This window comes from Carex rostrata, chromosome 2 (genome assembly GCF_964058835.1).
Source record: "Carex rostrata chromosome 2, lpCarRost1.2, whole genome shotgun sequence".
In the NCBI taxonomy this organism is placed as follows: domain Eukaryota; kingdom Viridiplantae; phylum Streptophyta; class Magnoliopsida; order Poales; family Cyperaceae; genus Carex; species Carex rostrata.
In genome coordinates, this window is record NC_135919.1 from 3,059,086 (window position 1) to 3,074,910 (window position 15,825).

The 15,825-nt window shown below is 34.9% G+C and overlaps 2 protein-coding genes across 2 annotated transcripts; one reads left to right on the top strand and one right to left on the bottom strand.

Moving 5' to 3' along the window:
• Nucleotides 1-3,407: 3,407 nt before the first annotated feature.
• LOC144566901 (U-box domain-containing protein 33-like) lies at nt 3,408-5,427 on the top strand. The gene is made up of 2 exons (XM_078316947.1): nt 3,408-4,252; nt 4,723-5,427. The coding sequence occupies exons 1-2, from the start codon at nt 3,581-3,583 to the stop codon at nt 5,425-5,427; spliced, it is 1,377 nt and encodes a 458-aa protein (XP_078173073.1). The 5' UTR covers nt 3,408-3,580.
• Nucleotides 5,428-8,414: 2,987 nt separating this feature from the next.
• LOC144569159 (uncharacterized) lies at nt 8,415-15,307 on the bottom strand. Its single transcript, XM_078319370.1, has 4 exons — nt 15,008-15,307; nt 11,103-12,083; nt 9,705-10,348; nt 8,415-9,174 (listed from the first exon to the last, which is right to left on the bottom strand). The coding sequence occupies exons 1-4, from the start codon at nt 15,219-15,221 to the stop codon at nt 8,446-8,448; spliced, it is 2,568 nt and encodes an 855-aa protein (XP_078175496.1). The 5' UTR covers nt 15,222-15,307; the 3' UTR covers nt 8,415-8,445.
• Nucleotides 15,308-15,825: the final 518 nt, after the last annotated feature.

Here is a 15,825-nt window from a genome sequence, read left to right on the forward strand (position 1 = left end):
GGACACATTCTACAAGTTAAATGCCTGGTTTCAGGAACGGCGTGCTAAGGCCGCAGAATTAATAAGGATGAACCAGTCATTTTCAACAAGGGTGGAGGAGAAACTAAGACGACACAGAGACAAAGGTGCAACCATGACCGTGATCTCGATGGGTAACGATGGAACAGAATTCGAAGTGCAAAATCCAAATGAGTACGTTCCTACCACCCGTAAACCAGACGGCACTATGGCGTTTGTCAAGAGGGCTTGCAAGTACGTGGTTAAATTCGGAGATGCAAGGGCGGTAACCTGTACATGCCAAGGACCCCAGCTAAGTCACATACCCTGCAATCACGTGATGGCGGTATGCCGAGTGAGGAACTACTGTGAGGATCACTATGTTGCTGACATGTACCGTACCGATTACCTTGCTTCCACTTGGGGTGGATCTTTCCATTCTTATCCTGATCAGCATGAGTGGCCTACATATGTCGGAGATAGAATATTACCTTCAGAAGGATGGATAAGAAAGGGAAGGAGGAGACACAAGCGTATTGTAATGACCATGGACAAGATGGGTGGTAGGCGACCGTCGGGAAATCGGGCTCGCCGTTCTGTTTCCGACAGGCGCAGGGCAGGTACGTAGAATTGTACAAAATTTATTTATGCTTTAATTATATTACTAACTGAATTGCATTGTTACATTTAGATGCAATAAACGAACACAACGAAAGAGAAAATGCCAGAGTTGTCGCTGAAGCAACCGGTAGAACACAACCCCCTCCTCCTGTAAGCCAATCATCTAGTAGCCAAGCCTCTACAAGTAATGCCGCACCTGCCACTGGTACCAGAAGAACTAGTCGTTTGTTAGGTTTATTCAGACGTGGTGGCAGATAAACTTGCTATTTTGCTTATGCGAATTGATTTATTTGGTATATGTGTATGTGTATGTGTATGTGTATGTGTATGTGTGTATGTATATGTATATGTATATGTATGTGTATGTGTATGTGTATGTGTATGTGTATGTGTATGTGTATGTGTATGTGTATGTGTGAGTTTTTTTGTATGTGTATGTGTATATATGTATGTGTATATGTGTATGTGTATGTGTATGTGCATGTGTGTATGTGTATGTGTGTATATTATACATATAGTTCACCAAAGAAATAAAAATAAAAATTAAAGTTATAAAAATTTACGACATCACTTCGTAAATATATCAAATATTATATTTTTTGGCATACACATACACATATACATAATATTTTATTTTTTGACATACACATATACATAAACCCAACACTTTTTTCAACAAAATTATTCAAATCAAAATACTAAGATTTCTCAAAAAAAAAAAAAAAAAAACCAAATTACTAATGGGGCGCCCCAGGGGGTGGCGCCTCACTTGGGGTATGGGCCGCCGGGCCCTGGGGCGCCTCACTTGGTGTTTTGGGCCGCCCCTGGTCCAGGCGGTCAAGGCATATTTAAAAAAAAATGAGGAACAGGGTTATTTTTAAAATTTTCTTTTTTTTCAGGGATATTAATAAAAATGGCCGCTCCGAATCCAAGCATTTTTATTTTTTTCAATAACATATAAAGAAATATATTCATTTTTCTTATAGCTGTGAAAAATCCGGCCTGAAAAATGTTGATCCAGATTATTTGTTGCAGTCTTTCTAATAAATTAAATATATAATATTTCATCTATTTTCAAAGAAATATATTAAATATTTCTAATATTTCAATACAAAATATAAATAAATTATAAATTTTTCTGTTTTAAAAAAAAGACAAAATTGCAAATTTTTTTTTTTTTTTTTGCGGAAAGTAGGCCCAAAACTGCAGAAAAAATTTTGTGGTTTGGGTAGTTTTCGAAATTCTTTATTTATTTATTTTGGATATTAATAAAAATTTCAGTATATAATTTTGGTGAAACTCTATCTTTTATAAAGATGGTTCAAGATGATTAAATTTTAAGGCATTCTACTTGTGTCATTCATCAACAATATGATTTATCCGATTTTATTATCTCGTCTTATTTTTTATGATTGGAGGGCTCATATTTCCGCATATTCTTCTTATCATTGAAGAAAGAACATTTTTTTTGTATTTTTTTTTGTACACGCATTTCTCATGTAATTTATTGTGTTGTTTTTCATTATGTAGGTCTTAGAGCTTAAAACATTATACATGTACTTCCAAAATTTTGTTGACCGTAAGATTTTTTACAAAAACTACCACTATAAAAATTAAATTTATTTTAAAAAATATTTTTGTTGAAGCAAAGTTCGAAAAACACTCCTAATACAGAGGAGAGAGAAAAATAACCTCATAATATATAGCTTACGGATATAAAATTATACAAGTCCATATGTGCCTTCCTTATCCAGCTTTTATATATGAGGAGAGATCCAATTACACCATTTTATGGTGACACATCTTGACATCATAATTTTATAAGTCATTTTTGCAATTTCAAAATTCAAATAGTCGATCTGAACCGTTCAACGTGATGTCCATATTAAAATGTGCTTGGGAATCAAATTTTATATTTTTTTGGAAATTTATTACTATTTATTTAGAATTTTTTGAAATTGCTGCTTTTCAATGGTCCAAATTGCTTGAAAACAATAATTTTGTACACATCTTAATAAATACTAAAAAATTTCAAAAAAAATGTAAAATTTGGTCTCCAAGCACATTTTAATATGGAGATCATGTTGAATGGTTCGGATTATCTGTTTGGATTTTAAAATAAAAAAATGACTTATAAAATATAGTGTCAAAATGTATCACCATAAAATGATGTAACTGCATCCTTCTCTTTTTGAGGAGAGAGAAAAATAACCTCATATTTAAAAGCTTACGGATATAAAATTTTACAAGGCCATATGTCATATGTGCCTTCCTTATCCAGCTTTTTTATTTATTATATAATAATTTATTGTACGTGTGTAAAATTTTGTGGAGTGCAACCTCCGAAAAAATTATTTTTACCATTTTCAAAACAAAACAAAAACCAATTAACCCCTTTTCTACAAATTTTTTATTTTTTTCAAGTTTCAGTTCCACCCAATTGGACCGCAATTTTTTTTTGAAACCGCACCCCTTAGCGAATGGGTCCGTATCACCTAAAGTAACCTATTTTTTTAGTTTAAATCCAGACTGTCCGATTTGAATCAGATCCAAAGTGGAGCGCTTAATCTGACCACCCGATTTGAACCTGACGGTCCAGATCTAAACTCAAAAATTAATAGGACCCACCTTTTTTATAAAAAAAAAATTAATAGGAAATTTCTTATTTGATCAGATGTTCACATTTTTTTTTAGTAGGGCCCACCTATTTGAGATGATAAAACGAAACAGAATTGTGTTTGAAAAAAAAATGGTCTCGCAATTAGAAACTGTTTGAAACTAACAGAATTGTTATGGCGGGAAATTGATTTCTATCTTTTTTGGAAACTATACTTATGCAGAAGAAATTGGGAATGCAAACCGAGGGAGGGTTGCCCTTCAACGTAAACTTTTAGAGGCAGAAAAACTCACAGAAACACTAATTTCTGAAAGAGATGAATCTGAAGGACTTATTCAACAACTAATGTCTGAAAGAGATGATGCTACAAAACTTTCAGAGGTGACTCAGAAACAATTAATGTCTGAAAGAGATGATGCTGAAAAACTTTCAGAAGCAACCAAAGAATACACAAACCAACTGATGTCTGAAAGAGATGATGCTGAAAAACTTTCAGAGGCGGCCCAGAAACAATTAATGTCTGAAAGAGATGATGCTAGAAAACTTTCAGAAGCGACCAAAAAACTCACAGAACAACTAATGTCTGAAAGAGATGATGCTAAAAGACTCTCAGAGGCGACCCAAAAACAATTAATGTCTGAAAGAGATGATGCTAGAAAACTTTCAGAGATGACCCAGAAACAACTAATGTCTGAAAGAGATGATGCAAAAAAAAATTCGGAGGCGGCCCAAAAATTCATAGAACAACTAACCTCTGAAAGAGATTATGCTATAAAACAAGTTGAAGAGTTGCAATGGCTGACAGAGCAACAAGCTCCAGGTAGAAAATGTGTAGGATGTTTCATTGGATATAGCAATTCAGAGCTCCAACATGCGACCAATAATTTCCACAAGTCATTCAAAATTGGAGAAGGTGGATTTGGCAAAGTGTACAAAGGCATCCTCCACAATACTACCATTGCGATAAAGATTCTGAATGAAGGGAGCAGTCAAGGAGAAAAAGAGTTTCACCAGGAGGTATTTTCCACAACGAGTATATATATTTACATATTTAGTTGAACAAAATTCGAACGCAACATTTACTAGATTACATAACAACGAGAAAGAGGAAGATTTGAACCATTAAGATGTCACTTAGTTGATCCTTGATCCCTCAAATATCTGACATATCAAGTGCATGTATATTTTAAAGTAAATAAATAAATGATAAACAACCACCGATTAAACTAATGCAATGTACAGAAAGAATAGATCAAGAAAATAAAAATATCAAACTACATACATATATATATGTATATATGTTCTGCAGTATATTTTGGTAGTAGTAGTTCAACCTTTGCATTGGAAATATGTATAGTTCTTATTTATATATATTTTTTTTAGAAAAGGGAAATATGTATAGTTCTTAAGCATTCATAAAACAACTAGGTCTATGGAGACTTTATATTTTCCAATTAACCAGAAGTTAATTAATTTTAACATCATAGGTTGAAGTTCTAAGCAAATTGCAGCATCCAAACCTTGTGAAACTCATAGGGGCCTGTCCAGAGATCCATGCAATTATTTACGAGTACCTACCAAATGGTAGCCTTGAAGACCGTCTACCATGCAAAAACAACACTTCACCCCTCTCATGGCAAGCACGAGTTCGTATTGCATTTGAGATCTGCGAGGCACTAAGCTTCTTACACTCTAGCAATGGTGATCTCAAGCCTGGCAATGTCCTTTTTGATTTGAACGATGTTAGCAAACTTAGCGATTTTGGCCTCTGTCGTCAGCTTAACTTGACAACCAACGCAAGTCGACCAATCCACTATACAAAATATCCAAAGGGAACAATTGGTTACATTGACCCGGAGTACTCCGCAACGGGGACAGTGACTCATCAAAATGATGTTTATTCGTTTGGCATTATGTTGTTGCAGCTTGTGACATGCAAGGAGCCACAGGGTATAAGGCAATTGGTGGAGAAGGAACATGGGAAAGGTACATTAAAGTCATTAATTGATGCTTCTGCAGGTCCCTGGCCATTTAAGGAGGCCGAGAAGATGACCTCATTGGGCCTAAGATGCAGCAATATAATGAGAATAAATAGGCCTGATTTGTCGACCGCAGTGTTGAAGGAAATGAAGTCCATGGCAGACGTTGCTTGTGCATCACAATGGTCATGGGCAGCTTCTCTATTTCGGTGATTTTGTAATTAATAGCTTTCAATTCAAGCTTGTTTGTTTGTGCACTTGTTCTTTATATTTATTTTAATCAACCGAGACTTTACCAAGTTGGTAAGTTCATCGTCAATATTATGTAATTTGGTGGATGTTTTTTAGTTTCATCGAGGGTTAAATTTTCCCCTTGTAATGGATTACATCTATTCTTTATTTTTTTCCTTTTTTCTGTCATTTTTTTAATCCTCTGAAATTGATGTTGCTCCGTATAAGAAACATAACTATGTGATGATTTGTGATTGCTTCTTTTCATCATCAGCGATTAATTATTTATATCAATTTAAAATTTGTTTAAAGTTCATTTTTTGAGCCTGAGCTCTGCACCATTATGATTATTTCTCTATATAACTATATTTGCAAGTTTTATCTTTCAATAAGATACATAGGGGTGTCAATGGTACCTTTTTAGCCGTTTACCCGACCCGTATCGTATTCGATAAGACGGGTATGGGTAAGGTTTTTTTTTGTTAGCTTATTGGGTATGGGTATGGGTAAGAATTTTTTTTCGTTAAATAAATGGGTAAGGGTATGGGTAATGACTATTTCGTACCCGTTACCCTATAGGGTAATTATAAAATCCAAATATATATTCAATTAAATTTCCAATCCACATAAATGTATACTTAATTCAATTTTCAACCCACTTAAATGTATATTCATGTTTTTAAATTTTTATTCTTTATAAAAAATAATTTAGTTGGAATTGATTGCACATTTATTTTATTTTTTATTAGAAATGCAATTATATATGTATTAAAATGAATGAGTCTTTGATGTTTAATTTGTAAAATATAATAAAACTAATTATTATACTAGTATTATCCGTTATTCACCCGCTACCGTTTCGTTACCCGATAATATTAACGGGTAAGGGTAGGGTAGGGTAAGATCAATTTTTAATGGGTATGGGTAGGGTATGGATAATGTCAATTTTAATGGGTATGGGTATGAAAATGTCTCCACCCGACCCGTACCGTACCCATTGACACCCCTAAAGATACATGTGTAGCAACTTTTGTTAATATTTTATAGTCAAACAATAGGACATTGGGGTCTCATTTGAAAATTGCAACAAATCAACAATGATTTGGAACTATGTTGATCATTTGCTGATAATATTAATGACATTATTTTTTTCCTTTTATCTTCTCTTAGTTATTTCACGACAGAGAATTTGGAGGGATTTGATACCTTTTCTTAGTACTGTAGCGCAACTTTCCCTCAAGGGTACAGTACCACAAGTTAATAAAAAAATTTGCTTTTAATAAAGGGTAAAATGGGTATTTTATAAATATAAAATGAATTTTAATATAAACAACAATTAAATGGGCAAATTTGTGAGTTATTTAAGTTTAGAGGGGGAATACGTAATTAATTTTTGAGTTATTTAAGTTTATAGGAACATCTTACTAATTGTGATGAAGATTAAAATGTCATCTCCGTTCTATTTTATCAGACATTTTGGGATATTGTTCAACTTGATATACAGAAACTTCTTAATGCTTTTTATTTCAACCAATCAGACATTTCTAAACTGAATCTTGCTACTATATGCCTCATATCCAAGAAAGAAGATCCTAAATTGATTACCAATTTAGGCCTATCAGCCTTATAAACTGTAGCTTTAAACTTATAACTAAGTTGTTAGCTGACAGACTCTGAAAGTCCTGCCATATCTCATTGATGACATCCAAAATGCCTTTATCAAAGACAGACTAATCACTAATACCATATATATCCTGATGTGCCCATGAGATTTCTTCAGTTTACTTCATTATTGCATCAATAGCACAATAGCACTGTACAATAAAGGAAGGTAAAAAAAAATAAACCGAAAGATCAGGGAATGAATTTTAGGAAAAGCGTACTTTAGCAAGACAAAGTAGTCCAAATGCTAAACGGCATGTAGAAAACTGGGATACGCGTTCATGACAAAGATTTGTATTACTTTTTATTTCGGTTTACTGGTTTTAATTAATTTCAGATTGCTTATTGCTAGGTTATAATTGGGCTCGATATTGAACTCGAGGGCCTAATATTATTTGGGCCGTTTCAAAAACTGGTGGAACAATACCAGCAGCACAAATTATTTGGTCCCAAATTAGCAATACAAGTAATAGGACGGAGATCACATCCATCTTCATCACTAAATTCTGGTAACATGTTCCTGTTAATCTTAGGGGGAATTTCATGTATACCCCTAAAAAACTTCTAAATTACATATTCCCCCCTCTAAAACTTAAAATTACGTATTTTTCTCTCTAAACTTCAAAAACTTACAAATTTGCCCATTTAATTGTCGTTTATATTAAAAATCATTTTAAATTCATAAAATACCAATTTATAATTCCATGCTTTTATAACTCCATGCTTTTGCTCATTCCCAGAAAGAAAAATGACCGACCGACCTGCTGTCCACGTACTTTCTTACTGAAATGCAAGCGGGCTGCGCCCACCCACCGGACTTGTACAAGTTGATTATGAAACACTTTGCTGCTTGGTAATGGATGTCAAGAGCTAAGAGAACAAATAAAGGGCGTATCTGGCAAGCAAAAGACAATCACGAAGAATAAAGAATAGATGTAATGCATTACAAGGGGATATTTTAACCCTCGATGAAACTCAAAAACATCCACCAAGTTACATAATATTGACGATGAACTTGCCAACTTGATAAAGTCTCGGTTGATTAAAATAAATATAAATAACCAACTGCACAAACAAACAAGCTTGTATTTTTTTTTTTTTTAAGAACTGACAGAAATGCTTGCATTAGTAAAGCATGCAAAGTGTCGTCAGGCAACCACGATGTGCCCGACAAACAAAAACAACAAAAAGGCTCTAACAAGGGAGCCAACAACAGGTATGTCATGGAAACACTCCATGCTTATTACAAGCAAGCAAATAAAATGACTACTAAGCAACTATTGCATGTGCAAGTGATCTCTACAAACAAGCTTGTATAGAAAGCTATTAATTACAAAATCAACGATGGAATAAAGAAGCTGCCCATGACGACGATTGTGATGCAGAAGCAACATCTGCCAAGGACTTCATTTCCTTCCAGACTACGGTCGACAAATCAGGCCTATTTATTCTCATTGTATCGCTGCATCTTAGACCCAATGAGATCATCTTATCGGCCTCCTTAAATGGCCAGGGACCTGCCGAAGCATCAATTAATTCCTTTAATGTACCTTTCCTATGTTCCTCCTCCACCGATTGCCTTATACCCCGTGGGTCTTTGCATGTCACAAGCTGCAATAACATAATGCCAAATGAATAAACATCATTTTGAGGAGTCATCTTCCCTGTTGTGAAGTACTCCGGGTCAATGTAACCAAATGTTCCCTTTAGACAATCTGTAATGTGGAATGGTTGACTTGCATTGGTTGTCTGGTTAAGTTGACGACAGAGGCCAAAATCGCTGAGTTTGCTAACATTGTTCAAATCAAGAAGGACGTTGTCGGGTTTGAGATCACCATGCACAATACCATGAGGTTTGCTACAGTGTAGGAATCTTAGTGCATCGCAAATCTCAAATGCAATACGAACTCGTGCTTGCCATGAGAGGGGTGAAGTGTTGTTTTCACATCGTAGACGGTCTTCAAGGCTACCATTTGGTAGGTACTCGTAAATAAGTGCATGGTTCTCTGCACAGGCCCCTATGAGTTTCACAAGGTTTGGATGTTGCAATTTGCTGAGGACTTCAACCTATGATGTTAAAATTAATTAACTTCTGGTTAATTGGAAAATATAAACTCTCCATAGACCTAGATGTTTATGAATGCTTAAAATTTATACATATTTTCCTTTTCTCAAAAAAATAATAATATACATATTTCCAATGCAAAGGTTGAACTACCTTTACCAAAATATACTACAGAGTATATATATATATGTAGTTTCATGTTCTTGTCTTCTTGATCTATTCTTTCTGTACATTGCATTAGTTTAATCGGTGGTTGTTTATCATTTCTTTACATACTTAAAAAATATACACTTGAGATGTGAGGTATTTAAGGGATCAAGGATCAACAAAGTGATATTATGAGCAGGCAGAAAAAAGCCATCAAGACATTATAATGGTTCAAATCTAATATTAATTTTGTAGTGTGGAGCTTTTTACTAAGGGTTGAAGAAGCTTTCATCTTCGCCTTTCTTGCTGTTATGTACTTTAGTAAAAGTTTCGTTCGAATTATGTTCAAGTAAATATGTAAAAATATACTCGTTGTGGAAAATACCTCCTGGTGAAATGCTTTTGCTCCTTGATTGCTCCCTTCATGCAGAATCTTTATCGCAATGGTAGTACTATTGTGCAGGATGCCCTTGTACACTTTGCCAAATCCACCTTCACCAAGTTTAAATGACTCGTGGAAATTATTGGTTGCATGTTCGACCTCTGAATAGCTGTATCCGATGAAACATCCTACACATTTTCTACAAGGAGCTTGCTGCTCTGTTAGCCAGTGTAACTCTTCAACTTGTTTTATAGCATAATCTCTTTCAGAGATTAGTTGTTCTATGAGTTTTTGGGCCACCTCCGAACATTTTTTTGCATCATCTTTTTCAGACATTAGTTGTTCTATGAGTTTGTGTGCCGCTTCTGAAAGTTTTGTATCATCATCGCTTTCACACATTAGTTGTTTCTGAGCCATCTCTGAAAGTTTTCTAGCATCATCTCTTTCAAACATTAATTGTTTTTGGGCTGCCTCTAAAAGTTTTGTAGCATCATCTCTTTCAGACATTAGTTGTTGAGTAAGTTTTTGGGCCGCCTCTGAATGCCTTTTAGCATCATCTCTTTCAGACATTAGTTTTTCAATGAGTTCTTTTGCCTCTGAAAGTTCACGTTGAAGAGCAACCCTCTTTTTGTTTGCATTCCCAATTTCTGCAGCACAAGTATAGTTTCCAAGAAAGAACAGAAATTAATTTTCGTTATCCCATAACAATTTTTGCCAAGCACAATGTTACGTTTAAACTTCTAATTAAATTTACGGACAATCTACGTACGCTGAAACTCTTAGGGGAAATTTCATATATATATATCCCTCAAAAACCTTAAAATTAGGAACTCAATGAAATTTTATTTTCATAAACTTTATAAAATCGGATAAATCATAAAGTTGATGAATGACATAGGTAGAGTACCTTATTTGACCATCTTGACCCATCTTTATAAAAGATAGAGTAATACCAAACTAAATACAGATTAAAAAGTTAAAAGAAGTGAACAGCCGAAATTTTGATAAAGTAAAAGCTACAGTCGTTCAAAAGATTCCAATGTTTTAAAATTAGTATCAGAAATGTTGTCACTAATGTCAAAAGGAAATAAGATCATAGATAATATATAATACATATTTATTTAATTATATATTATCTATATTAAAATACTGTGTAAGATTAGTTTTTTGAGGAAAAAAAACAAGGCCATAGAACACTCCTGTATTTTAGTATTTTAATAATCAATTAAGATTATTTTATTAATCAATTAAGATCCTGAATTAAATATATAGGTTTTGATTCAAATAACATTTATCGAATCACATCTTATTAAGATAAAACCTGATAAAAATCATAGTAAATAATCATAGTATAATATCACTTTAAGGATATTTCTACTTGTAAGATACGTAGGAAATTACCTCTGAGAGCTACAATAGGTGGTTTACAGTAGTTCAACGACATCACGGATTGTAGTGCTGCCCCATATGCCACAACAGAATTGAGGTTAATGTTTTTGCAAAGCTCATGACCATTTCCATCAAAGAGCTCTTGCAACATTTTCTGAACCATTGGTATTTGTGTATTACCCCCGACAAGCACCACTTTGCGAATGTCAGTCTTTTTCATGCGAGCGTCCTCCAGGCACTTGGTCACAAGTCCCATGCACCTTTCGAAGAGATCCATATTGATCTCATCAAACTGATCCTTGGTGATGTTTGAACTGAAATCAATGTCTTCATAAAGACAAGCGACCTCCACAGTTGTTGAGGCGGCAAAGGAGAGAGTCTTTTTCGCTTGCTCGCAGGCAGATCGCAACCTCCTAATGCTCCTCGGGTTGTCGCTAATGTCCTTCTTGTGCTCCCTCTTGATCTGCTGGAGGAAGTAGTTCAACAAACGGTTGTCGAAGTCCTTGCCACCAAGGTGCATATCTCCAGCCGTTGTCTTGACCTTGAACACACCTTTATTGTTTTCAACCACTGAGACATCAAAGGTGCTAATGCTGAGGTTAAAAACAAGGACATACTTTGTATATACATAATTCAATTTAAAGCTGTAAGCCACTGCAGCAGCGATGGGTACATCCATGATGTACATGACCCTTAGCCCTGCGATCGCACTGGCATCCACCGTGGCTCTTCTTTGGGAGTCGTTGAAGTAGGCAGGGACAGTGACCACTGCATACCGGACAATGCAGTTGAGGAACTTCTCTGCAATCTCCTTCAGTTTTGCAAGGATCATAGCAGATAATTCCTCTGGAAAGAACTGTTTCTCCTCTCCTCTGTACTGGACTGCTATCTTTGGTTTATCACCAGCTCCTTCAATGACATTAAACGGCCATAGCTTTCTGTCACTTTGGACAGTTGGGTCAGAGAAGCACCTACCGATCAAGCGGTTCATGTCTGTTTCAATTAAAGAAAGAATAAGTTCATATGTTGATGTGATTAACAAGTCAGTTCATATTGAGGAATAAAACCTTAGCCTCAGGAAAAATTCATCATTGGCATAGTTAAAGCAACAAATAAGCTAGCATCTGATAACATAGTTGTCAAGCTATTTATTGTACCTAGCTTGATCCTTGTAAATCTTTTGTAATTAAGACACAATTAGGGTAAATATTTCAGCCACTATAGCTTAGGAAAGAGCCTAACGGCTAGTAGGACTATAAATACTTATTACATCCTCTGTAAAGATCAGAACAAATCAATAAGAAAGAGTGTTCATCGTTTCTCTTCTTTTCCTCCAATTTCATTATGGTATCAGAGTAGAGATAAATCCTGCATCATTAAATCATGTCAAAAGAGAGATAGGATCAAGAGCAACTGAGAGCCAAGGAACCCTTTCCTTAGCCAAAAGATCAACCAGCAATAAATTTCCGCAATATCCATTCTTATAAGCAACAAAAACCAGTTTCCTGAAAATCAGAAAACCAAAAAAAAGTAACTTAGAAACCATCATTACTAGAAAATTGCCCAAACCGGAAGTTTTGTTTGCCAGAAAAATCAAACCAACTCTAATCATTCCATTCATATACCGATAAACTAGAAAACCCAAAAACCAACACCAGTTACTGAGAAAAAAAAGCACCATCAAAGAAAAACCTAGTTTAGATCTGAACTGGTACCAGAAACCATACCATACCAGGAAAAAAATAACAAATAAAAAAATCACACATGAGAAAATCGCCTCACAAACCAGCAGACCTAATAGAAAAAGGGAGGAGTCAAGAAGGCTACGTACTAATTAATGAATCAACAACAACCCCAAATTTCAGAGAACATACTCTTCGAAGCCTAATACTATCCAAACCGGGTGGCACAGGGAGGAGAGCACCAAATACTGATCGATGTGAAGAAACAATTCAAGAAGAAACTTCCTTAGAAGATCCACAAGACAAACTCAACCTTCCATCAAATTAAAGGATTATGTATTTCATTAGGTAAAGTATCCAATTCAAGATTTTATTTATTATGAGAATGTATCACCTACATATCGGGCCTACTTTGGTTACATCAATAATCAAACTGAACCAACCATTTTTAATGAAGCCAAGCAAAGTCTGATTTGGCTTAAGGCTATAGAAGAACTTCAAGTCTTAGAAAAAAAAATGACACTTGAGAAATTATTCACTTACCAAAAAAACAAAAAAAATGTAGGTTGCAAGTTTGTATACAAAATCAAATATAATTGTGATGACACAGTTAAAAGGTACAAAGCTAGGTTAGTAGTCAAATGATACACCCAAACTTATAGTATTGACTACCAAGAGACCTTTGCATAAATATCAAAAATGAATATGGTTAGAATTTTGCTATAGGTGGCCACCAACTTGGAATGGGATTTGTTCCAAATGGACATAAAAAATACATTTATTCAAGAAACTTTGGAATAAGAGTTCTACATGACCTTTCCCCAGGTCACAAAATGCATCAGACCCGACACTGACATGTATGTTAAAGAAAGCAATTTATGGTCTAAAGCAATCACTAAGAACATGGTATGCCAACCTAAGCTCTTTTAAAACTTAATTTTCATAAATAGCACAGTTGATTCCTCAATGTTTGTCAAACATTCACAAAATTTCACTATCATTATTCTTGTCTATGTAGATGATATTATCATCACTGGAAGCAATAATGAAAAAATTAAAAGGGTTACACAATATTTGAAGGAAGAATTTGATATCAAAAATCTTGGAAAACTTTCATATTTTCTTGAAATAGAAATATCTCACTCAAATAAAGGCTTATTTATATCCCAAAGGAAATATGTCAAAAAAAACAAGTAAATTGGGAGCTAAACCAGCCAATACTCTAATGGAAACCAATATTAAACTTGAAATTGAAGATGGTAAAACACTACCTAACATAGGACAATATCAAATGTTAGTATGCAAGTTAATTTACCTTACAGTTACCAAACCTGACATTGCCTTTGCAGTTAGTGTTATAAGCCAATTCATGCATGCTCCATGCACCAGTCACTTGAGTGCAATTGATAGAATACTAAGATATCTTAAATGCACTCCAGGTTAAGGAATTTGGATGAAGAAAAATAGTTCTAACGATATGGTTGGTTTTTCTAATGCAGATTGGGTCGGTAGCTGCGATAGAAAATCAACCACAGGCTTTTGTACCTTTGTAGATGACAACCTGGTCACTTAGAAGAGCAGGAAGCAGAATGTTGTGGCAAGATTAAGTGCGGAAGCAGAATATCGAGCCATGACATCCACTGCAAGTGAGCTCATCTGGATCAAACAACTACTCAATGACATGAAGATAAAGCTCAAAGGAACAATGCAAATGTATTGTGACAACCAAGTTGCACAACATATTGCATCAAATCCAGTGTTCAATGAAAGGACAAAGCACATAAAGATCGATTGTCACTTTTTCAGAGAAAAAGTACAGTCGGGAGAAATAGAAACCTCATTTGTTAGAAGCAAAGACCAATTGGTAGATGTCTTCACCAAAGCACTTGACAAATCCAGCTATGTAAACATACTCGACAAGTTGGGCTCAATCAATTTATTTGAACCCAACTGGAGAGAGAGTATTGAGGAATAAAATTCTTAGCCTTAGAAAATATTCATCATTGGCATATATAGTTTAGGCAACAAATAAGCTAGCTTTTAATTACATAGCTGTCAAGCTATTTGAGGTACCTAGCTTGATCCTTGTAAATCTTTTGTAATTAAGACACAACTAGGCTATAAATACTCATGTACAACCTTTTTAAAGATCATAACAAATCAGTAAGAACAATTGTTCAACGGTTCTCTTCATTTCCAAAAATTCAATAGTTCATGACAGGGAAAAGTACTGACCGAATATGGTGTTGGTGGGGTTTTTGTCGGCCTGGATCGCAGCAGCTTCACCTATCAGCCGCCTATTAGGCGTGAACGCAACACATGATGGGGTTGTCATGTTGCCTTGATCATTCGCAATGATCTCCACACGTCCATCATGCCATACTCCAACACATGAATAGTCTATGCCGAGATAGATCCCAATTGCCGGTGTCATCTTGCTTGATGCCATTGCTCAGATGCTTCAAGCTGATTGCTTGTGTCTGTCGAAACTTAATTTTTCAAAGACATGAATGAGTTCATGAAATTTTAACTCAAAGAAGATCGATTATGGGACCAGGCTTACCAATTAGTTTTCGTACTTGGGTAAGAGGGACTATTAAATAAGAGCAACTCTATTCTTTATGCCCAAGTCGTTCGTCTATTTAACTTGTGCCATTCTTTTATTCCATTATTTTTTTTTATGACAAATTAATTTATATATTGAAACTATAATTTGGTTCTGTGTCACAGTCAAGGTACCATTTGGACCAAGTGTACTCCCTCCTGTCCTTCTCAGAGGTAATTTACTATGTGCTTAACTACAACTTACAAGTCAAGCCAATGGTATCATGAATTTCCCCGCAATTTCACAATTAAGTCTTTATCATTAATGTAACCATCAGATCATTATTTTGGGTACCAATAGTACCACTTGAGGGAAAGAAGCAGATCGGAAGCTTACCTAGAGAACCCATATTACAAAAACAAATGGAATATTAGGAAATGTAGGTCTAGCATGACGGTCCTCGTCTCTCTCTAACTCTAAACATGAATGCATTATTTCTTGTCCATTC